Source organism: Neopelma chrysocephalum, unplaced genomic scaffold (assembly GCF_003984885.1).
Source record: "Neopelma chrysocephalum unplaced genomic scaffold, ASM398488v2 Primary Assembly neopelma1_98, whole genome shotgun sequence".
Taxonomy (NCBI): Eukaryota; Metazoa; Chordata; class Aves; order Passeriformes; family Pipridae; genus Neopelma; species Neopelma chrysocephalum.
The window spans coordinates 1643251-1667376 of NW_020897761.1; the positions used below are offsets into that span (position 1 = coordinate 1643251).

General features: G+C 43.6%; 1 protein-coding gene and 1 long non-coding RNA gene across 3 annotated transcripts in view; one reads left to right on the forward strand and one right to left on the reverse strand.

Moving 5' to 3' along the window:
* Nucleotides 1–4730: 4730 nt before the first annotated feature.
* Nucleotides 4731–24126, forward strand: part of SOAT1 (sterol O-acyltransferase 1) — a 28220-nt gene continuing 8824 nt past the window's right edge. The window contains exons 1-9 of one of the 2 annotated variants that reach the window (XM_027694563.1): nucleotides 4731–4805; nucleotides 4842–4870; nucleotides 7972–8105; nucleotides 15382–15440; nucleotides 19864–20012; nucleotides 20092–20151; nucleotides 20465–20572; nucleotides 22219–22501; nucleotides 23555–23633. In XM_027694563.1, coding sequence (XP_027550364.1) covers nucleotides 7982–8105; nucleotides 15382–15440; nucleotides 19864–20012; nucleotides 20092–20151; nucleotides 20465–20572; nucleotides 22219–22501; nucleotides 23555–23633 — 862 coding nt within the window. In that variant the 5' untranslated portion in view covers nucleotides 4731–4805; nucleotides 4842–4870; nucleotides 7972–7981. Of the gene's footprint in view, nucleotides 4871–7971; nucleotides 8106–15381; nucleotides 15441–19863; nucleotides 20013–20091; nucleotides 20152–20464; nucleotides 20573–22218; nucleotides 22502–23554; nucleotides 23634–24126 lie in introns of both variants that reach the window. The other variant, XM_027694562.1, reaches the window with a different exon arrangement.
* The window catches only part of LOC113972992, a 38134-nt gene continuing 22515 nt past the window's right edge, over nucleotides 8508–24126 (reverse strand). The window contains exon 4 of the long non-coding RNA XR_003536095.1: nucleotides 8508–8614. This is a non-coding gene — a long non-coding RNA (uncharacterized LOC113972992). The remainder of the gene's footprint in view (nucleotides 8615–24126) is intronic.

Sequence of the window (24126 nt, forward strand, 5' to 3'; positions counted from 1 at the left end):
CAGAGTGGTAAGCTGTCATTAAACTAGGAGTAAAATGTCTGCTCTCCACCTGCTGTTCTTACCTTCACAAGGAAGGGTCCCAGCTGTGGAGCACAGCTGGCAGCCTGTGGAGTCACAGGGAACATGTACAGTGGCTCCTGTAGGAGTGGGAAGGAGACACTGGCCAAGTTCAGTGTTGCGTTTCCACAAAAATATTTAGAAAGCCATTCTATGCAGGAGAGTCAACACCAGTAACTAGACCTGTTTGTTCTGGAACTTGTCCCTCTGAAGTCACCCTTTCAGGGCTGACTGTGCATTTAATTCCGTGTATCCCAGCCGAAACAACCTCAGAGACCCTCTCATTGAGGCAGTTCAATATTTTCATGCATTTTTAATATGCAGCAGAGTAAGCTGCAAAATAAATCTGAGGTTAGTTTGAGCTGGTGTCACGAGGAGAACGATGATAATCTACAAGATGGTTGGGACTCAGATGAAATTGTTTCTGAGCCTAACAGGAGGAGAAAGCTGGTTTGTCAGAAAGGGTAAAGAACAGCTTCAGAAAGCACAGTTCAGCTTAGCAGGGCGAGACAGAAGTTACACAGATTCAATGCTTATCAGGATTTGATGTTTAGCCAGATAAGAAGGATCTCCTCCTTTTTTAAATATACCGAGGAAACAACCTCCTCAGCTTAAACAAATAAAACCCCAACTGTTACACCAGCCCAGCTGGCAAGGTTCATTCTGTTGCCTAAAATGGTAGGGAGAGGACAAATTATTTGCCCCTCAAAAAACAATGCAAGTTTCCCTTTCAGCAATGGAATCATAGCAGTTAAGTTGGCTCTTGCACCTCCTGCTTGGTCATGGCAAGAAGTTCATCATTTGAATTTCTGAGCTGGGAGGGGAAGCCAGAAACTTGCTGGCTGGCAGCAGGGCTTCACTTTGGGGTTTTTTTAAGGATGATTTCAGCTCGGTAGCAAAATGTGATGTTCGAGTAAGGACAGCACTGCCCTCTGCTGAGGGATGCGAGTGTTTCTCCCTGTGTTTCATCTGCCAGCAAAACCAGCAGCTTCATGGCTTGGAATGCAAGTGTAATTCCTGCTGCTTCTGTCTTTCCTCCAAGTTTGCTGATCTGAATCTCTTGCACCAAATATTTTGAAAACTCTACGCCTCACGCAGAGTAAAGAGGAGCAAGGGTAATTACACACAAAATCTTGACATGATGATAGCAGAAACTGTGAAACTTGAACCGGAGCTTTTAAAAAGCAATCTTTATAATTTATAAACACTTCAGGCATCCTCAACAATGTGATATCTGCTGGAGCTAGTTTTCGGTTTTCCTGCCAAAATTCAGTCATGCATTATCAGATCAGGCTGAAGTCCTCCACAGTTTCTTAAATTATTTTCTTTTTTAAGTGTAGCACTTGCCTGACCGAGTTTTGGCCTCTTAAATGCACACCATTATTTCTGGTTATGCAAAAATAGAAGCTCATTCAATGCTACATTTGTAACTGGTTTTACATTCTAAACCTAACATTGCTGTAATTTTGTTAATATTGTTTTAAAAAGGAAAACATTTAAGTGGAACATGTAACAATATTTTTAACCACTTGAGGGAGCTCCTTCATTTATCCATCAGGATGTTCCCATTCTGCTTACACATTGTGAAATTCTAAACCACACTTTTAAACAGCTTATTATAGGATTTGCTGAAATATATGAAAGCATTGAGGCTCTCAAGTGACTGACTTTAAAGCCCAGATAGAAGCTTTAAAGGAATTAATCATTTTGGTCAATAAATGAGGGCATCAGAAACAGCCACACCTACTCACTCCCTGGGCTAACACCAAAAATCTTAAAATAGAAAATAAATTAGAATTACACAGAATTAAAAGTAGGCAGTTTTAATCACATCTATTTTGCAACAGTGCCAAACGTGACAGGAAGGAACAGGACCAGGCACAGAAATAAAGAGAAGGAAAGAAAGAATCATAAAATCATAGAGTAGCCTGAGTTGGAAGTGACCCACAAGGATCATTATGAAAACTCCTGGACCTGCACAGGACAGCCCCAAAAATCACACAACATGCCTGAGAGCCTTTTCCAAAGAAAGAAAGAAGGAAAGAAAGAAAGGAGGGAAAAAAAGCAGCACTCTCGAAGTCCCATTGTTGCCTGGTACTGGGAAGGTTGAAAGCCAGTGAAGTTGAGACAAAAATTGGGGTGTCAGGTTACCACAGGCTCCCAGGCCAACAACGGGAACGACCACGCGGTGATTCAGCCAGGAGTGCTCAGGAACAGCTGTGGTTGGGCAATCGTTGAGCAACACAACTCATAGGAATAATGTACAACACTCCAGAAAATCAAGATTACAAGCACTGTGGTGACAAGCAGGGTAAATGATGCAGCTGATGAAACAGGGCAGCAATTTGGACCAGGGAAGACAACAGCAGATGATGGGCATGAGCAGCAGGAAGCAGAGTTGGCTGTGCCTTCTTCCACTTGCTTGTGTAAATACTGAAAAGGAAGGTAAGGAGAGCGGCTGCTTTGCTTTTCAGCCTCGGTGAGCTGCAGGTAAACAGCCTCTAAAGAGAAGGGAAGGTGGGCTGTGGGACAGCTCTGCCCGGGAAAAATCAAGAGACCAGGGAGGGAGCTCGGTGCCCGTCACACTGCGCTGCTTTGGCCTGGGAGGTTTGTCAAAAAGTGTTAGTAAAATCTGGTGGCACCTCTCCACAGTTTCCTCATGGCAAAATAAGCAAAGCTAACTAGTTCTTAAGGTTAGCTGCACTTCTTTTTCTCATTTTCCTATCACCCATAGTTAGGCTTTTACTAATTGGATAAAAGTGTCATTAATTTGTTGAACTTGCACTTCACTGTAAATAGCTGGCACAGCATTTTTGTCATAAGGGCACCAGTGCTGACGTATAGCCTGACCCAACAGTATCTCTAAGCAGCACTGTGTCAAAGTTGACTTCTTAAGAACAGGGACAGGTTTATGTGAGCATTCCTGCTGCTACCACCCATGCAGCTATTTGCATTTCGTCAATGACAGGGTTTTATTATGTTCTTTTAATTTTTACAAGTTTTCCTATTAAGCAGCATGAAAGATGGGTGATGGGATAATAGTGTGAACACACATTGCCAACTAAATCAGGTTCAGACTTTTTCATTCAGTGGCTCTACTCAGAATCCCAAGAGATTGTATAAAACAACTTCTGAAAGTTCCAGCAGTTACAGATTTAAAAGTGTCTTGGGTGCATGTCGGTCAAAACAAATTTTAGTAACAAGTCTGATAAAGTGAAATGCAACAGAAATGTTTTAATACCACATTGTAGCTTTGTACCTCGGTTTGCAGTGACCTTTCAAGGTGCACCTGGGTACATATTGTGCACAGCACAGCCCTGAAGTCGTGAGGAGGAGGAGAGACATGTATTTGCAGTAGGAGATTAGTGGCTTAGTTCTCCTGTCTTTAGGAAAACTTTCCCATTTGCAGTGTGAAATGCAGCTCCCGGGAGGTTACTAGAGTTTGTTGGTTGGTGACGTGTTCAGTGACTCACTGACTCACTGCCCGTCACAAGCCTGTGTCTGTCTGAGGAGAGAGAGAGAAAGCGAGGTCCAAACCCCAACCTTTCACACAGTTTTTGACCCTCCGGAGCACGTCTGAGACTGGAGGGAGAACTGTCCAGCCAGGCCCCTGCTCAGCTCCCCCAAACACACGAGCTGCAGCTCCCACTCCCAGGGTAACCCTTGTGATGGGGAGCACTCCCTTGCCACAAATTCCCCTTCTTGGGGGACTGGGGGTACTGTTGAAGTTGGGGGGCACTCCACTTTTACTTCCCTGTAAAAATACATACCCTAGCTCCCGTTTGGAAGAGCCTCCCTGGGGAGGACACTTTGAGCCCGAGTGCCGCGGGAAGTGCTTGTTTAGTAACTCCTGCGTTCCCGCCGAAGGACGAGCACAGATAAAGCAGCCGGGCCCTCCCGGCCTTGGCTGCAGTGTCCTCCCAGGGCCTTGAAATAAGTTCTCCTTGTGCCGAGGGTGTGGGGAGCAGGAGGTCCTGAGGGCAAGGGCAGACACTGCCTGGGGGGTCACTGAGCCCAGCATTGGGCTGGGTGGGCACGGCTGTCCCACATCCCGGTTGGTCCCATCGGCCAGACTGACACAGCTGATCCACAGCTGGAACCGGGACTGACATCCCGTCAGCTGGATTGACTCATTGGAACCAGGACTGGTGATCTCTTTTTCTCTCCTTCCTTTCCTTCCTTCCTTCCTTCCTTTCCCTCCTCCCTCTTTTTCTTTCTCTTCAATCAATCTCTTCCTCCCTCTCTTCCCTTTCACCCTACCCCTTTATCCAGAACCCCCTGCCGTGTGCTTACACAGCGGGTCAGGGACCAACATACCAATTTCCACGCCAAGTGTGTAATTTACCAATAAAACTTTCTGACTGTTTGCGGACCCTCTGACTCTTGTTGCTCCTTTCGAGCATTTACGAACCTTGGGCGCTGCCTTCCCCTTGCGGATGGGTCTCCACATTTCTTGGCGCATTAACTCCCCGCCTCAGGATCACCGGGAGAAGGCGGCGATTCCTGAGGGGGTGGGGGGGGCTGAGGGGGGGGGGGCGCGCGCCCCCACGTGCGCCTCACGTGCCGCGCCCCCCGCCCCGCCCCTCCCACGCGGAGACACCTCCTCAGCCAATGGGCGGGGCCGCCGCCAGCCCCGCCCCCTGCGCCGTGACGTGCGCGAGCCCCGGGAAGAGGCCCCGGCGGGAGGAGGCGGGAAGGGGGAACAGGGGAAAGGGAAGCGGTCGCACGCGGAGGAGAAGGAGAAGGAGGAGGAGGAGAAGAAGAAGAAGAAGAAGAAGAAGAAGAAGGCGGCACTGGCTCCGCCGTCCCTGAGGTGATGCTCCGCGGGGTGAGGGCGGCCCTGACCCCAGCACCGGGTCCGCGCCGTCCCTCCCCGCCCCCGGCGGCTCACGGAGCTCTGCGGGGCTGGGGCTCGGGGGAGGCGGGTGCATGCGGGCAGTTCGCGGGACAGGAGCTGGCTCGGAGCCCGGGCAGCGCTTCAGGCGGATCCCATTGATGTCCGCAGGTTTAGGGTGTTTTTTTTCCTGCCGAGTGTTTTGCGCGTTGCGGGTGAGCTGGGGATGACCTTAACTTTGCCCTGGGAGATGACCTTAACTTTGCCCTGGTCCCTGCCTGGCTCGAGGGCAGCTCTGCGGGTACCGAGGATCCGCGTCTGCGAGTCAATGTTATACCCCAGGGTCAAGAGCCGAAGGAAAACTTTGTAGGTCTGAATGGTCTTTGGAATAAGGTTGTTACTGAGTGTGTTTAGTGTTGGAGGCAGGGCGCTGGAACTAGGTGATCTTTGAGGTCCCTTCCAGCCCAAACCATTCCGTGATTCTTGGCTGTTCCTCACCGAGCCTTTTGAAATGCAAAGATGAACTTCCCACAGGGTGTTGCTTTTCTCTCAAGGCATCTTATAATTAATTACCAGTGCTTCGACAGGGAACACGGAGAAGCTTAAGGTTTGTGAGCCCTTTACGAGTACCGTAACGCAGTCGTGCCTGTAAAATCAGGGCGTTCCTGGTCGGAAATCTGCTAATGGGTTTGTAGTTCTAGAAACCTACAGCTACAGTTGCGGTTGTGGATGTCCTACAAGTGCTCGGAGTGGGGTGGAGTGACTGTTAACTAATTGTGAGGAGAGATTTCTTCTTGTTGAGGAGATGAACATCTGGAGTTATCCTGGCATTGTGTCATGAATGATTCAGTTCTAGCAGAGATTAGAGGAAAGGTTTGATGCCCTCTTTAGGATCTGATGTGCTGATAGTTGCTTAGGTACTGTAATGTTACACCTCCATTCATATGGGAAGTAGACTAGGAAAATATCTGTTTTCATAGATCTTTCTCTAGCACAGCTCTTGTTTTGGTATGAAAAAGGTTTTGTTGTCATCACTTAGCCTATCTGAATTAATAACTTTAGGTTGTTTAACTTTTTTCTTCCCCTCACATGATTTTTCCTTCTCGTATCCTGAAATCTGTTATTTTTTAACTCCTTTCTGTTAACCTTTCAGTGAAATACTGTAACCATTCTGCACTGGAAAGGAAGGAGTGTCTTCCTCATCTCTTGAAGAAGATGAAAAGTGTGCTGAGAAAAGAATTAAAGTTGTGGTCCCCTGTTAGAGCTGGAAAACCTGCACCTGTAAGGATGGGTGTGGCTCACGAGGAGAGCTTAACTTGGATCAGGAGGCAGTGAGAGGCTCCAGGCGGCCCAAGGAGTAGCTTGTTGGTGCATGAATTTGGAAGGCAGCTCGATTTCCCTCTCCACTGCTCTGCAGATCCTGTTGTGTGAGCAGAGTGATCCATTCTTACCCTTTGACAGGGGTTTGGGCATCTCTGTTGTGTAAGAACACAAGGATTGGAATATTTAGCTGCCCAGGATCTCCACGTAGTTGTAAGTCCCAGGTGGGGAAAATGATTCTTTGCTCCAACATGATGCAGCTGTGTCTGTACCTGGAACCTTGTGGGAAGGCTGGGAAGTGTAAAGAGTCAAGTATTCCTGATGGGGACTGATTAACGTTTAAAAGCAGGGGGATTGCAGCAGTAACTGTGTAAAGAGCTGGTGGGAAGTGGGTATAACCTGCCAGCTGCCTTTTGAGGCTGGTGAACACAGTTACTGTAGGAAGATTTACCATATTCTTGTCTAGTTCTTTCTGTTCTTCATGTAAATGCTTTTTGCTTTATGTAGATGATGATAACGTGAGCTCTCAGGTGTTGTACAGAGCCAGCTCTACAGCTTGTGGGCAGCTTGAGACCTCTTGAGACTGAGCTGAGAGGGGCAGTGCTGCAAGAAATGGTGATTGAATTAGTGATTTGTTGATTGGTGGTGGTGTTTCTCCCCTGTGTGCTGTGAGGCCTGCAAGGAGAATGGGAGACTGTTCTACTAGAGGGACAAACACAGGAAGCTGAGTCCTGGAAACCTCTGATCATAGTCTTATTTCCCTTTTGCAGAAGTGCCACCCTCTGTATTCTGAGGAAATCCATCCTTAAACGGTTCATTTTTCACAAGTGCATGAGTTTTCCTTGCCTGCCTGTAACAGCTCGTCTGTGCTGGTGCACGTACACTGTTCACCAGCAGCCAAACACATCTGCTGCAGAGTTTGTGCCAAGGTGAAAAAATACATTGAGTTTGGAAATGTAGTCACACACATGCCTGTGTGGTTTTCTGGAAAAAAATCTGAACGTTTTCCCTCGTTGTAGCTACATCTCCAAGAGATTCTTGAGCTGAATTTTCATGTGGAGTGTCCTGGGATGTCGCTTGGTAGCCAAAGTAGTGCTCTTCTTGTGAACTGAGAATTTTGTTTTCATCCTGCTTGCAGTGCTTCAGGTGTTCCCTGCTGGCAGATCTGTCCCCAGCAATGACCTTTGTCCCTAGCTCAAACCTGATTCTCTTCCTGTTTCTCTGTGGTTTGCGTTGTCTGTCCAAGCGGAACACAAGGATCCATTGAGGAAGCTGTTCTTGCAATAACAACTGAAAACTTGACAAGTAGGTGCTGTGCTCAGGCAAAATATTGCTGGTGATTCTGGCAAAGCAAACCTGCCAGAGCTCTCAGAAGGCAAGTCTTGCTGTCCAGCTGACTGTCAGAAAGGATTTGCTTTTTGGTCTTTTAAAGGTTTTGCAAAGGCTTAAGTTATTTTAAACACTTAAAAGGTCTGCAGGGAGAAGAGGGAACTGTGGGGAGATGTTTTGGTAGTGATGGGGGAACTTGTTGGTTACTTTGTTCCTTTACTGTTTGTAGCAAGGGAGAGGAAGTGTGATCCGCAGTCATTGACTCACACAAGCGTGTGCTGAATTTCCTCTATCCTTGCTCTGAATTCGTAATGGAGGGAAGAAACCATAACTTTAGTGTGAAGAAGGCTATTTGAATTTATTACTGAACAATGTAAAGAGTTAATGAGTTTGTTCTGTCATTAATTATCTACTCTCCTTTTCTGGCCTAGCTGGGTAACCATGGCAGGTGACGACTGTGTGAGGAAACGCCAGTCTGGCTCCACTGCACCCTGCAAGACCCCTGAGAATGAAGAAACACAGAGGAGACCTGAGAGTGAGAGGTCGTTTCAAAACTCAAGCAATGGTGAGACTCACTGGTTTGGGACTAGCTGCACCTCTGGCATGTGATCTCCTCTAAGGTGTCCTTTCTAGCTCATGGCTCTGGCCTCTTTGCTCCTTCATTTTGTGTTTTCTGTCTCTGGTGGAGCTCCCTGTGTACCAGCTGCACCCCTTCGGCAGGTGTGGGTTGTTTGGAGTGCTGACCTGCAGAACTTTCCCTAGGGAGCTGTGCTGCAGTGCTTGCAGGGATCTGAAAAAGTGATTAATTGTCACAGCAGAAGGAGATGCATTAATGCTGTAAATGGTGCAAATGCCTCTTGGCAGCACTTTTGAGTAATCCTGGTAAATGCTTTTTCTGGGACTTCATCTCACTTCCTGTACAAGCTTTAAGTATGAGACTTCTCAAGATTGAACAAAATGCTGTTTAACATACCTGACAGACAGGTGGAGGTAGGATGGCACAAGGAACGATTCTCAGCTCCTCTGGGGTTCTGTTGGTATCAGGACAGCTCCCTTCTATCCAGTCAACCTTGGCTGCCAGAAAACAGAACAATAAACAGTTAGGTTTGTATTCATTTGTTTTGTGGTCACCTTAAAAGTTATGTGGCTTGTAGTTGGCTTTGTGGAAGGGTCACTGCTGCCATGCCCTGTCCCATGGGTTGCAGGGACAGTTGTGTGGCACAATGAGTGGTTTTGCCTGTGGACTCTGTGACTGTCTGTAATTCCTGGTTTATGCTGTACCACATTTCAGCCCGGTGATAAGGAGGTCAGCATTGAAACTGCAGCTTGTTTCCTTTCTCTTTGGGACACAGATTAAGCAAATAGCTAAAGTAGTTTATCACAATGTGCCCTGTGAGTATAAGCTCCAAAACCCTGATGCCACTGACTCAAGGAGATAATTCTTACTGATATGCTTCTGAATATTGTCACTATTTCATAGTATTCCTTTTAACTGAAACAGGAGTTGGAGCAAGTTTAAATTTAGGACAAGTTAGATTTCTTCTTGCAAAAAAATACATTGGAGAGAAAGTCATCCCACAAACTGCTTGGAGAACTGGGATTTTAAGCTGATGGTAGTACAGTAATTTTAATTGGGACTGTTTTAGAAAATTGCAGGGAGTTGGTGGCTACTGAAAAACAGTCATGATGGGTTTAGGAAGTAGACTAGTACCTTTTTAACCTTTTTTTATGTATGGAAACTCCTTAACTGTTATGAATGAATTTGAGTTCTTGCAAGGTTTTGGGTGAATAATAAATAGAGCAGTGATAATTAGTGCTTGATACGTGGGTGTGCCTGTCTTTAAAGGTCTATCCTTTCAACACCTCTTGAGATGTGGCAAAACATCACTGGAGGTGAGATACTGTGAGTGTGCAGCAAGTAAACATCCTGGGGTGGATCTTTTGAAAGTGTGCTGAGCTCTCCTGTGTGTCTGGGGGGTTGGCTTGGAACAGTGCAGTGTGATTTTAGTCCTGTACAAACAGCAGTGAAGGACAGCAGGGAGGAATCCTGGTTAGTTAAGACCAGGTGCATCTTACCTGCCAGCGTTGCTGCCAGCTGAGCAGAGGTGTCACAAAGTGTCACTGGTTTTTGCAGACTCTTTGCTCAGCATAGTGATGGGGACAACAGGACTAACACAAGGAGGTAGGAGGCCCAAGTCTGATGCCTTGAGGCATGGGAGGAAGATGCATCCCCCTCGTCAGGAATTCCTCTGTACAATGGGGTTAAATCAGCATCTCTGACCCAAAGGTTGCAGCTTTATGAAGTGTTCATGTGTTGCAGATCGTGGCCTCTTCATAGTGGCCCTTTCTGTGAAAGCAGGGCTGAGGTGGGAGAATTTCTCAAAAGAAGCAGCCATAGATGTTTTTTCTCTTTCTTTTGTCCTGGCTCTTCACGTCTGAATAGCTGTTTCTAAGGCATTAGTGCTGATGTGTACAAAGGCAGTGTGTGGCTAATGATCTGCTGTCTGGCAACAGCCTTTTTATACTGTAGCATCTTAGCACTGGGTGTTGTGGAGAATTTTAGACAAGATGCATATTTGTTGCAGTCAAGAGATTCCAGCCAGGTCAAGAATGTATAAAAGTAAATATTGTAGCATCTTTGTGGCAGTTATTTCTGTAGAAAGACAAAATCACTAACGTGATTACCCAGCCTTGATCCTCTCTGATTATAGCAAGCACAATCTGCTTTTTAGCTGAAGAGTTAATGTGTCAAGGGCCAATTGACTTGTTTCCAGAAGTGTGTGAACTTTCTACAGAAACTTCTGGACCTCTAACCCTTTCTTCATTAACTCAAATGCTTTGGCTGATATTAAATTGCTAAGAGGAATAATCTTAATACATGTATAGGCTTTAGAGCTACATTAGGTCTGCCTCTTCCATTGGTATAGTTGAAGTTACTTTGTTTCTTGCCTCATCAATGCTTCTGAAGGCTGTTTCCTTGCTTGGCTTCCAAGAGTGAAGAGTTTGTACTCTGGTACACCCAATTTTTTAGCAGTATTGTTTCTATTTTGTAATTATTCAGCCTGTAATTTCACTTTGACAGAGTAGCCGAACTTCAGTCTGGTGTATCACTTCTCCTTTAATTGGCTCCAGTGTTGCAATTAAACAACTAATTTGGTCCTGGCATAGAGTCAGCAGATGATCTGGGTGGCAATAATCCCCTGTCAAAAGCCAGGCCTCCTTAATGAAATTAGTCTTACATGTTTTCAGCTGGAGATACGTAAATATCAAACTGTTCTGCCTAATGGGATGTTGGTATCAGGCAGTACTGGTTGGACGAAAACTCACCTGGAATGTGCATAATAGAAACTGCATGGACAGATCTTAAAAGGTTAGAGGACATGGATTCACAGTGTGCATTCAGGGTTCTCTGAAATGCTCAGATTAGTCATTCAGAACAGTAAAATGGTGGTTTTGGGGTCTGTCCTTGTTTCCCCAGAAATCAGGAAAGGATTAGAAGTGTCTCTGGAGGCTGATCTGCAAACAAGCAACGTGGCAAAGCTGTTTGGTGTGAGTAAGGCTGTTTGGTAATGCTGATCTTAGAAAGGGGTTGTTATCTTCCCATGGAGAGGTTACTATCGATCATTCTCTGTGCAAAAGTTCACAGTGATGCACGAGTTGCATGTGCCCACTGATGGAGGAGGAGGAGGGAACTCTGAGGGAGCAATTTGGAAAGCTTTAGCCTTTGCTATCTGACTCACAGTAGTAAGTGTTCAATGTATGAACAGGCTTTTTCTTGCAGATTAATGAATTTGGGATTAAGCTGCTTGAATTGAGTGTCTTGGATGTGTTTCTGAGAGATGGATCGAACAGAGCTGTTTTGTCTCGCTGGGTTCTGGCAATTTTGTGCTCTCATGTTTTGGAACCTGTGGATTAGGTGAAGGCTCAGCAGTTTTTCCTGAGGAGCCTGTAGACATGGTAGCATGACATAGAGAATGCAGATGTTTCCTCCTGCTAGTGAAGAGGCTGTTTCTGTCCCATGTACCTTCAGAAGTGACTTTTTAAGCTCAGTACCTTGTCCAGCTGCAGTGCAGTGTCCTATGGCTTGTGCATTCTTTAAACAGGTCACCTGAGTCTAATGATAACTTGCCTCTATCTGCTGAGTGGCCAAATAAATTACCATAATTAAGAATAAGGCTCATTAGCATCAAATTATTAATGTGTGTTGTACCAGATATGGAACTCCTCCCCTCTTTACAGTAGCCTTGTACTAGGTTGGCTTTAACACTGCCTTGCTTCAGATAACATCTTTAGTGGTTTTGGAGAGGGAGCCTTTAAATCCAGGTGTCAGTAGTGAAATCCTTCTGCCTATGTTGCTTTAACCTCTTGAATGGTCGGTTTCCTGATCAAGAAATAAGTTGGTTTTTGTTGGATCCCAAGCTGCTGTACCAGTAGATCATGTGAATGGTTTGCTGCTCCAGTCATCTCAAATGTCACTTATATCTGTAATGTGCAAGAGTAGGTTGAAAAAGGGACAATGAGATCCTTTAGGAAAGGTGGTTAGTCAATCTTTTGTGAAACCAGAGTTGCTCAACTTCTCAACAATTAAGCAGCTTTCTCAATCTTCAGGTGATTTTTATTAGCCTGGTTTCCTATGGAAACAAGGTTTACATTCAAATTGCCCCTTTGTTTTTTCTTCTGATTTTTGAACCTACTTGGAATTTGGGCTGTACAGAGAAGTCAGTCCTACAAGCATAGGTTTCTACAAGCCCAAGACAAGTGGTCAGCTAAAGACCTTGTTAATGGCTTTGCTGGTGGGACAGCGACACAACTGCTGTTAAAACTTCTCCCTGTGAGCAGAGCTCTTCCAAAGCAAACTCTGTTTCAGTGTCCTGTGAAACTGGACATTATTTTGTACTAGTCTTCAAAGACAACCTTTTTATCACTTTGAATATATTTCCTGTTTTCTTAAGGCACATCTCAACTTCAAATGCAGAGATGTGCTTGCTTGTATTGTGCAGCCTTAAGTCTATTTTTATAATGCTGTTGGAATCCCAAAGTGATACAGAGGGATCCAGTCTTTGTTTTCAGGGTCAAAGGAAAGTGAAGATTTGGATTCTTTAGCAGTGCACATTTCCTTTTAGACTCAAAATCATGTGATGAATCTCTTTTCCAGTGACCTCACGGAACATGAGTGGCAGCTTGCACAACAGAGGACAAGTGATTAAAGAAGATGATGAGTTTGTGTGTTCTCTGGTATCTGCCTTGTGACCCAGTTGAGTTTGTGGGGCAATGCAACACAGCAGAATGAGTTGGTTTGGAGTTGGTTTTCTTCTACAGGAGATCTTATTCTGGAAAAGATGTGACAAGCTCACAAGGGATTTTACTTTGTTATACTAGATGCTTATACTGAAGACAGATCTTTATTTCAAAACCTTTTAAAAGATGCTGTGTTTGTAGTCTATTCTGTAGTTAAATGAAGTGTCAGGAGGGACACTGCCTGCAGTTCAGCTGTTACAGCATCAGCAGGTCAGAGACTGGCCTTGTTTCCTGTGAAACCATTAAAGCGGTACATTTGATATAGGTAAAACTCCATCTTTAAGGCCTTGTAGTCAAAAAGGGTGTTTTATTAATAAATACTATGCCTGAGTAGTTATAATAACTGAGGCTTCAAATGCAAGATCTGACAGGAAATATATGGTCAAAGCAGTGGTTATTTTATTTTTAGGTTAGCTTACAAAGGAAATAGTGCAATCCCTTAAGTCTCACGTGTCCTGTCCACTTTGGCCGTGTTGGGTGGCTTCAAGAAAACTTGATAAGAGTCTTGAGGATTGGCAGCTGGATAAGAGACACAAATTCTTAACTTTTTGCAGGGAAAGGTTCATTAAACTCAGCAGGTCTGTCTGATCTAGCAGGTCAGCACAAGCTGGTTCTTCACACAGTAGTAGTGGGAGGAGAGAAATTTGAATACAATTGTGGAGTGACACAGTGAAGGAGTAGAGTCACTGAGATGATATGAAGGGAATACAGTTCTGCTGCTCGTGGAACAAATTGATTTTTTTCTTTTCTTTTTTTAAATTTATTGGGTGTGAATCCATTTTAGACCAGCAAAGTGCAGGAACTAAGTGGGTCAAGGGTATCTTAAATTTCTCTCTCCATTTGTTTTCCAAACTGCTGTTGTTCAGTAAGTGTATCAGCACGATGAGTTTAAGTGCTGAGGTAATTTTTTTTTGTCTTGGAGGTGAGATGCTTAGCAACTGGGAATTCTATTTTTGGAAAAATATATCTTTGCATGCAGCCAAAATTTGTGGTGTTAAGCAATTTCCTTGTCTGTTGTTACATTAGAGGGCTGCTAAGTAATGGGCAATTGTTGCTGTTCTTAAGTCTGTATTTTGTGTAGTACTTTTATAGACAGAAAACAGTCTTCCTGCCTGATTGATGGGAAGGGGAATTAATACTGACAACTGAGCATAGGTGCATGAGGGTAAAGCTTCTTGTTTTGTTTAACTCTTCTTCAGTATTAAAATTTATGAATTTTAATACTGAACAGGTATTCATTTCTGAAGCAGGTCTTCCTAAACTATCTAAAAGCAGTTGCTCAAAACAGTTGCTCATAAGAGCACCCTGAGAACAGTGAGCATCACAGAAGCACTTGTGTCAATGAAAATGAAACCACATTTTGTGTGCAGGGGCTGTGCCCATACAAGGAGGCCACATTATGCACTGTGATAGTGCATGAATCTGTTTTCCTGCCACACAGCAGCACAACTTTGGCACCTCTTCAGCAAATCTGTGAGCTCATGCTGCCCTGGAATCTTATTAGGGAATCAGTTCAGTACCTTCTTTTTCTAGAAGTGGTGGTGATGTCTTAGAAACAAGTTGTAATCCCGGCTGTGTGTCTGTGTATGAGGTAGTGCTGTAGCTATAATTGCCAAAGGATATGCACAAGGCAAGGTTTCTTGCAATCTTTTCACCCTGAGTAGTATTTTAGGGGGGTGGAGACTGCTGCTTTAGTCTTGCTTTTCCTCCATGTGCAAGACTCTCTTTTAAGTAACTTTTTCTTCTGTGTTGTTCTTATTGGAGAAGGGAAACCCCAGCTGGTGCTTGTCCTAAACCCCGACTAGTCCCAAATGCCTGATCTGTGGGTGCTGTTCCTCTTGATGTAATAGAGGCATCTTATGGGTGTGCAAAAGAAAGGTGATATTTGAGGCTTTACCTATATTAGTAATGATAAAAGATTATATTGATGGCATGTAAGACCTCACTGTTTGCTTAAGTGGTGAAGCATATTGAGGAATACAGTCATACCCATATCTAGCACTTCTCCTGGGGGATGAAAGGAGTGGGAATATCCAGGTTTGAACACAGGATAATCTTCCATTTTGCCACTCAGCCTGTCTTAAAGCTGATCACAGTTATTTCACTGATAGCCATGACTTGACTGCCTTGTCTATTGGCAACGTAGAGACCTCCAGACAAACTAACCTTAGTCTATAAGATAAAGCTCTGATAAAAGATCAGCACACTTGGATATGACCTTCTAAGGGTTGCTCTGATAGCTGCTTCAAGGCTGAATATGTTTAGGGACCTTGGGAAGATTTGCAGAGTTGCTGATGGAAAATAAAGCTTTCAGATATCCAGCATGTTATCATCTGTTGACTGCCTGACAGTTCTGTGATCCTAAAACACTTGGATATAGTTTATGAACTTCCTGCAGCTTTGATTTGAGCTTAGTGGGACCTTATTAGAAGTCAGAAATAGTGTTGAAAAGTTAGTATCTGAGCTACTGTATGTTGTGCTTTCTGTATTTTCAGACATGCAGCTAAAATTGCAAATGTTAAATGTTTGCCTTCCTTCTTCAGGCCGTGTTGATGTCGACCACGTGATAACAAGGAAAATGCAGCTAATAGCAGAAGCTGAGGTAAATATAATACTTGCTTGGGGGGTGGAGCAGGATAACTGACCCCCAATGTCTTTTGGAGAGTCACTGACCCTGGAACACAAATATCCCTGTTCAGTCCTAGTTTGAGTGCAGTGACTTTTCCACAGCCCTCTTTCTCTGTCCTACTTGGCACAAGAGGGGGTAGTGTTTATCCGATATGGTTCTGTCTTCCTTGATCCCAATAGGTTGAAGTCCAGAGATAAGAATGAACTTTGAGACCTGTAAATAAAATGGAAACTCCCTTACCACTAACTTCTGGCAGTGTGATTATTAGCCAGCCTGCTTGCGTATTTGGAATGCCCTGTGTCCTGCTATCCACTGAATAAAGGGTATCCCACAACTTCTGTTGCCTTGGCTGTGGAGATGACCCTCCTGAGCCTTGGTCTCACTCCTTTTGTCAGGGAAAAATATCCTCAAGGAAAATAGCACCGGGTGTTTCTGACATCATCTGCATCTGTGTGAGCTGCCATTGTCTTAGATTATATTGAGGTGATTTATGCCCAAATTAAATGAAGTTGACCAAACAATGAGCTGCACCCTCCTTGTTAACCATTGTTTTGTGGCACCCATGTTCCTCAGGGCGAATCGTCCTGCACTCTTGCATCATTTTATTGCAGAGAATTCCGTGGTAAAGATGAAGTAATCTAATTGTTCCAGCTTTTTGTGAATAGTAGAGAGTGGATACGTAGAGAGAAAAATACTTTGCACCTTTGAGATGTTTTCCTGTTTAAAAGTCTTTTTTTTTTCTGCCTCTATAGGTGGTAATTTTTAACAGGTGTAAATAAAGGGTTTTTAAATGTCTTCTGCAAAGGGTGCTTTTTGTGCTGAAACTTCTAAAATTCAACCCATTAGAGGGATAGTCACCTTGGAATTTTATTTTGTGTGTTGTGCTCTCCTGTTTATCCTTACTGAGGACATGGGAGATCAAGCCTTGTAACTCTTCTCTGCAGACAAAACAGGCACTGTTAATCACTGTGCTGGCAATGGATGTTTGCAGGAGAAAGCTTTCACTGTTAAGCACATGAAGCTTTGAAAGTTCCAGGGAGCAAGGGGACAACTTGATCTTGGATTTCTTTCTTCAGGAGTGTTCCTTATTTATTCTCTTGTTCCTTTTTTTTTTCTGGCCACCAGTTTTGAGACACACTGGTTTGCAAACAGAGTGATCTCTTATTTGCAAAGAGAATCCTAAAAAACCAGCTGGTCAGTGGTGTTTTAATTGCTAAAGTTTCTCCCAAAACACGGGGAGTTCAGGTTTTAAGCCCTGAGTTAGGCAGGTTGTAGTTTTATTTAAGGTGCCTCAAAGCTACGGTAATAGAGGTAAGGTTGAGGAAAAAACCCAACTACTGCAAAATACCTGAGAATTCCTCGAGTGGCAGACCCTTTTGTTGTGTGAACCACTGGACAAAGGCTTGGATTGCAGTTCCTCTTTTCTGTGATAGGTATCTGAGGTCTAGGCAGATGCTTGGCTTGTGAAAAGCCTGGTCACTGACAACTCCACAGATATAAATAGGATTTATAGGAGCTGGAAGTCACGCATAAGGAGGCCTTCAGGCACCTTCAGTCCAGTCTGGAAGTCCTTTGCTCATCCTAAACTGAGTTGAGAAGGGTGTGCTCTGTCACTTGGTCAGGGCTGGCTGTTGTCACGTTCCAGTGACCAAAATTACTAAATCTGTGAGAATGAGTAAAATGCTGGGGAACTGTTGCAACTTTAAGCCACAGGGTTACTTCCCTCAACTTTCTCTGACTTCTCATCAATTATTGGCCAGCTTCTGCTTTTTATGGCATAGCATTCTTTTCATGCTTGTTGGTTTGTAATTACAATTACTGGCGGGTCTGTACTCTGGTTGTATTTTATTTAATCTATTGAGAACTTGTGCCCTGCTCTCCCAGTCCAAACACCTGCACGTGTTGGTATCAGCCCTGGAGGAGGCAACCTCAGCAGAGTGCCAGCTAAGGGGTACTTCAGGGAAATACCATGTTAAACTCTCACTGAGAGGAGATTAGGCTGAAAAAAAGGGGAGACACTGTAAAAAAAAAAAAAAAAGACACTGTTTTGTTGGGAATGAATAGTGCTTTGTTTGGCATAGGAATTTGAGCACTCCAAGAGGAGCAGGAATTTCTCTTTTGGCTTTTTTAGCAGGGATATGTGCATGCATGCTGTAAAATTAGGCTATACTAGAGAGCACAACTGTCTTCTGTTACAGGTTGTATTCCCAAGTACTCAATATTTGGATTTTTCCTCCTGTTTGTAAAGGAACAAGTCCATATCTCTTGCCTCCCAGAAAAGCAATATCTAAGAGTAGCCAGATCCTAAGAGCTTCTGTTTCGTTAAGCACTGGTGAAGCTTATTTATTCTATACTGGAAGCTGCCAAATGGGGGGAAGATGTTTTTTGAAGTTAAATATTAGTCTGCTCCTTCGCCTACTGCAGCATTTCTTTCAAGAGATCTCTCTGGATCTGACTACAGTGGAACAGGAGGAATGGAGAGTTCTGATCCACCTTGTCCTCAGGGTCTTCTGGTTTTATGTGGGCTTACTTCAGATTGTCCTGTATTTTCTGCCGGAGAGTTAAACTTGCTTTCTTCGCTGTTGTTGCACTAGACAGGAGCATTTTGTAAGAATTTGTCATCTGATCATGTATTTTATACAATCATAGAATAGTTTGGGTTGGAAGGGACTTTAAAGACCATCTCATTCCAGCCCCCCTGCCATGGGCAGCGACACCTCCCACTAGCCCAGGTTGCTCCAAGCCTTGTCCAGCCTGGCCTTGAGCACTTCCAGGGATGGGGCAGCCACAGTCATTCTGTGCCAGCGTCTCAACACCCACACAGGGAAGAATTTCTTCCTAATATCTAACCTAAATTTCCCTTCTTTCAGTTTGTACCCATTCCCTCTTGTCTTGTCACTACAGTTCTGATGAAAAGTCCCTCTCTGGCTTCCCTGTGGGCCCCTTCAGATACTGGACAGTTGCTCTGAAGTCTCCTGGGAGCTTTTCTTCTCCAGAAACTTCACTTTTCAACCTTATGAGAAAATAGAAAGGAGTGGGGAATTCTGAAGGTGGTCAGAGAAACACACGTGTTTCTTAAGCAACTGAGCAGTGGGAAAACTAGATGAAATAATACATAATTATCATGTAGGAAGACTTGGACCTTGAATCTGGAGGCAAACTGGAAAAATCCCAGACAAAGGATGGTCAGATAAATGTGGCTAGTAGACACTTGCATAAAGAAAACCAAAAACAATATGCAAATTATGTTTGAAATAAGTCATAAGAATAACTCTTAAACCACTTTGCAAATCTCTCTGCATGTAATAAGAGAGTTTGCACCACAACAGAAAGGAATCCAGAGCTCAGTGTAGCACTTGGTGCAGAAATAAGTAACTGAACATTTTATCATTAAGTTTCTCCTAAATGCATCGAGTTTTTTTAAAACTGCTTGGGGTGTGGGAGATCAGGTCTTTGAAAGTTTGTGTTATGAGACTGAATAGCAGATCAAACTATATTGCAGACAAGAAAATGCAGGAATTAATTAAACATACTAGATTTGGGAGGGACAAAAGGGATATGAAAACATCTTGGCATTTTACAATCTGCGTTTTGAAGAGGAATTATAGCCCTTGTCTGTATAACTTATTATTTGGAGGGTTAAGTAATGTTTTTCTTTCTAGAAATGAAACTCTTTATCAGGTGAAGCAAGCAGGCTTTGACCAGGATGGCCTGTGCTTTATCCACAGCTGATTAGCTCCTTTTTTTTGCACTGTATCAGTGCATTTTGCCAAAAAATGGTAAAGGAGATGCTTATCTGTGGTTTTTCATGCACCTGAAGAAGCCAAGGTCTCTAGTGAACCAGATACTTCAGAAGTTGCCTTTGTTAAAATGAGAATGAAAGATATGAATAGGCTATAAATGGTGCAACTTTGACATAACTGGCTTTTAATAGAGAAGACAACCTGTATAAAGCTGTGAGAAGAAAAGGGAGCGTAGGAGATTGAACTGGAATATTTAATCCCATGAATTCTTGAACTTGTTGGTTCCCAGTTTCATGCACTAAGGATATACTTCTGGTTAAAATTGAGGAATGTTTTCTGGGACTCATGTTTTAAGTTGACACTATAAAATATGAGAAACACCTGCCACCACAGACGTGTATGAAGATCAGTATGTTTACTTTGTTTCTCTGTGTTGCATCTGATAGACAAACATAAACGTTATTCAAAGTCCTGAGGTGTGTGAACAGGCCAGGATGAGCCCCTGATCTTGTCCAAGTAGGCTCCAACTGTTGGCAGGAATGTTTTCTTGATGCCTTGCTCTGTCCTGCGCCGGGATAAACAGGAATATAAATATTTTATGAAAATATATCCAGCAAATGAAACGATTTCATGCTCTGTTTTTACTCTGTCAGCAACTGAAGCCAGCTTTCATGAAGGAGGTGGACAGTCACTTCACAGAGTTTGTGAACAGCCTGGTGGCAAAATCGGCACTGCTGGATTCCTCATCTCCAGCCTCCCTCTTCCCAGCTTCCTGCTCAGAGAAGGAATTGCACAAAGCCAAGTAAGCCAGTTTTAACTGTTATGTTTCCTGGAAGCTTTATTTCTTTTTTTGTCTCAAATGTTCTCCTCTTTTTTTGCAGGAACTCGAGGGCCCCTCCAGAACACGGGAAGATCTTTACTGCCAGGAGGTCCCTCTTGGAGTGAGTAACTTAACTTCACGTTTTCCATCAAATTGACTGAAAATACCCTTGATAGCCAATTAAAGAGCCTTTGCTTTGGGGTACTTTCCCCACCACCACCCACAACCTTATGTTCAGTCCCACCTGGACTAATCTGCTCAAGCTTCTCTGTTTCTTTCTAAAACATCTGTACTACAGCTTGCAGGCTTCCCCAAATGTAAACCTTAATTACAGCCCTCTCAGTCCCACTTGGATAATGGCTAATTATCCTTTGTCTGAGGATGAACTGAGGACTGGCACCCAATTTGTACATTAATTTTCGTCTCTCCCTTAGTGAGCTGTTTGAAGTGAGTCACATCAGGACAATCTACCACATGTTCATCGCTCTCCTCATCCTCTTCATCCTCAGCACACTTCTAGTAGACTTCATTGATGAAGGAAGGTAGGAATGCTTTGGAAACACAGGGACAAGGGTTGGGAAATGCTTCCAGAGGTACAGGAAGTAGTGGAATGGTGCAGAAAGAAGGGGGAATCCTTCCTTTGGATGTTGTTGGACGGAGGGGTTTCAACTTGACGTAGAATATATGCTGGAATTCCTGTTGAGGGGGTATGATTATTTCAAATTGGATAGCTGGATATTAGGAAAATACTACAAATTGATGTATTACATGAGAATTGTGGCCAGCACAGTTTGGCCTGATGTGCTTAGTTCATCACAAGGCTGGTAAAAGGGAATGTGGACTACTTTAGCTGAACATCTCTAATGAGAAGGTAGCTTTCAGCTGCTTGTGTTGCTTGAAGAAGGACTCTGTTTAGAAAAACTTTAAATACTTCAGCAGTCCTTCCTCTGTTTAAAAATGACAGCTCTGGAACACTGTACTTGTGCTTAAATAAAAATAGAACTTTGTTTTTCCTGGGGAAAAATCTCAAGGATGTTGGCACAGCCTCTGCTAAGATAGTGCTTTGTAGGTAGCCAGTTGTGGAAAAAAATTGTGAAAGACTGCTTTCCTCACACTTGGTTGTTGCTTAAATAGTGTTTTGGCAAGCTGTATCTCATGTACACAAGGAGGATTACATGTTTATCTTGCTGGTTATCTGCTCTTTGGTGTACAAAACCAGAGCTGTATCTTGATTATAATCACTGGCCCCCTTGTCTGGGTATAAGAACAGACTTATGTGCCATTGAATGTTTAGCTGATCCTAACTTACTAGTGTATGGACACTGGGGAGAATTGGTATTTACCTCTAAAATCCCTGGTTACTTAAAAAAAAACAATTGCTGTGGCTTTAGCTAGATCTGATCATTTGGATTCAGTTTGCAATTGAGCTTCCACTTGAGAGCAAATTCTTTTTGTTGGTGTACTCTGTGCTATCGTCTCCTCTGATCTTAGTTTAGAAGAGCTGCTTACTGTAGGAGTAAGCTCTGGTGACTGTGATAGTCAAGTTGAACATCCTTTTGTTTATGTCCTTATGTATTAAGCTTGATTAATGGACTGAAGTACCTGGTGCACACCAGCTGGATATATTTGGACTGACCATCTAATGACCCTGAACCTTTTGGGTAACTTCTAAACTGAATCCATGTTGAATGCCCACAGATCTCACAAAGCAGGATTAAACTAGATTTGAGCGGTGCCTGTTAAAATACCCCGTGCCTACAGAGGTGGGGAAAAAGCCTCTTTAGGTGTTAAACTCCTGGGAAGAACTGATTCTCAGTGGCCATGTCCTGGGAGTGTTCCCCAAAAGCTCTTTCGGACCCTGGTTCAGCACTGGATCGTTTAGTCACGTGCTTGTTCTTAGCAGGGATGAGCTTGAGCATATTCTTAAACCACATGCTGATCTTAAAGATGTGCTTAATTAAGCCCTGTGGGGCTTAATTATGTGCCCTGATGGCATGAGTCCTGCATTTATTTTCTGGTATACTTGAGAGTGGTCACTTAAAGCTTGCTATTCCCATGGTCACTTCTATCCCAACTGTCAAACAATTATGATCTGGAAGCTTTGTGTTTTGTAGCCACTTAGTGGACGAGAAGTATTCCTAATCAAACAATGGACACTGAATATTGTGTCTTTCCTTGTACCTTCTAGGCTGGTCCTAGGATTTGATCTCCTGGTCTTTGTTTTTGGAAAGCTCCCAGTTGTCTTCTGTACTTGGCTGTGCATGTTCAGTGCCACAGTTGTCATTCCATACAACCTCTTTGTCTGGTGGGCCCAAGGCTACTGCAGTTCCTCCCATCGTGCAATCCACTCTTTCTTCTATGGGATGTTGTTCACACTCTTCCAAATAGCTGGGCTTGGCTTTGGACCAACCTATGTTGCTGTAGCCTATGCCCTGCCTCCAGCTTCCCGTTTTATTGTCATACTGGAGCAGGTAAGTCCCTACCTATCTTTGGATATATTGAATTTCATTTTCAAAATGAAAAGGGTCCTTTTCCCTAAAATGTCACTTTTATTTGTTAAAGTAAGCCAGGGCTGTAGTTTGAGGTTGTCTGTGACTTGAGAAAGAGTAGATTTTGACCTGGAAACCACTTGTGGGTTTTACCCTCTGTTTAAGATTTTACTGTGTTTTTTTACTTCAGGGCTGAAATTCCATTTATTTCTAGTTGTCTTGTGGATGCTAAGTGCTTAAAACAAATTTTAAGAACATGTTGTGCCATAGTTCACAAGGAAGCTGTAACATTCCTCTTTAAAAAACAAAACCCAAAAAAAGCAAGAACACAGTTGTCAAGTGGTTCCTGTTTCCATTTCTGTTCCCAAGAAACAAGTGTCTTTGCTCTGCAGTCAGAACTTTATTGAAAGTGGATTCCTTTTTTTGCGGGGGGGGGGGAAGCAGGGGAAGAGTACAAAAGTGGTCTGATTAGACCATCAGGTTAAAAGAAGGATGGTCAGAGATGAGTGTAGCTTTAAGAATTAACCTTGGACTGGCACTCCTTTTGGCTCTTCAGTGTTAAAGCAAAATAAAAAAACCCTGCTCTGCAGCTGTGCACTATTTAATGTGGCATCACCTTATCCCCAGGTAGCGGTAATTGCTGTACAACACATCTGGCTTCAAGGATTTATTTTCAAGACATTGAAACATCCTGACCTACTGAAATGCATAGGGGGTTTCCCTTCAATTTTAAGTTAATGTTAGCTGGTTAGTGACTTGCTGGTGTTATTCAGGGTCCTTGTGTATGTGGTGATCCTGTGAGCCTAAATGAGATGTTTTGACTCTCCTGAGCCGTTTTTGTTACTGCAAGTTTCACTTTGCAGAGTTTTAAATTCATGTCAGTTAAACAGGCTTGTTTGTGGAGGAAGTAACTCTTTACTCCTTCTAGGAGGAGTAAATTGCAGAAAAAGGTATTGAAGGTGTTGCTGTAAAATGTTTGATCCAGTCTTTATTGCAAAGTGAGAGTATTAAGCTGCTGATCTCTTGGCCTTACAGGTCCGTCTTGTTATGAAGGCTTATTCCTTCATCCGGGAGAATGTACCCAGAGTCCTGTCCTCTGTGAAGGACAAGTCCAGTGAGTAACTTGCCCTACTTCATTTTACAGCAGGGCATAGCCAGCTCTAATTTCCTCTCCATTACTTTAAGCTGCCCTCATGAGCTGGAGAGGTGGGTTTTGAATAGGTGACTTGGAATGGGGAGGTCAAAGGGCTCTGCATCATAATTTCAGCCTGAACCTTTTCATTTGGTGTTAGGCTACGAACGTGACTGTTGTTCAGGTCTAAATCATCTCTGGATCTGAAGTCTTTGTTCTATAGACTCCCTATTTCTGCTTTTAGGAGCAAAAAGTGTTTGGAGGTTGCCAGCCTACCTCCAGCTTAGTGTTCCAGTTGAAATGACAGCAGTCGTAGAATAGAAACTCTTTGAGCAAGACATGCTAGAGCTGAACTGAACCCATGTGTCGATACAGGCCTTACAGCTTCATGTTCCCTAAGAGGAAAGGAAATGGGATACCAAGATGTTAGCAGCTAGTTAGTTAGTTACCCTCACTTGTTAACTGGGCTTCATGG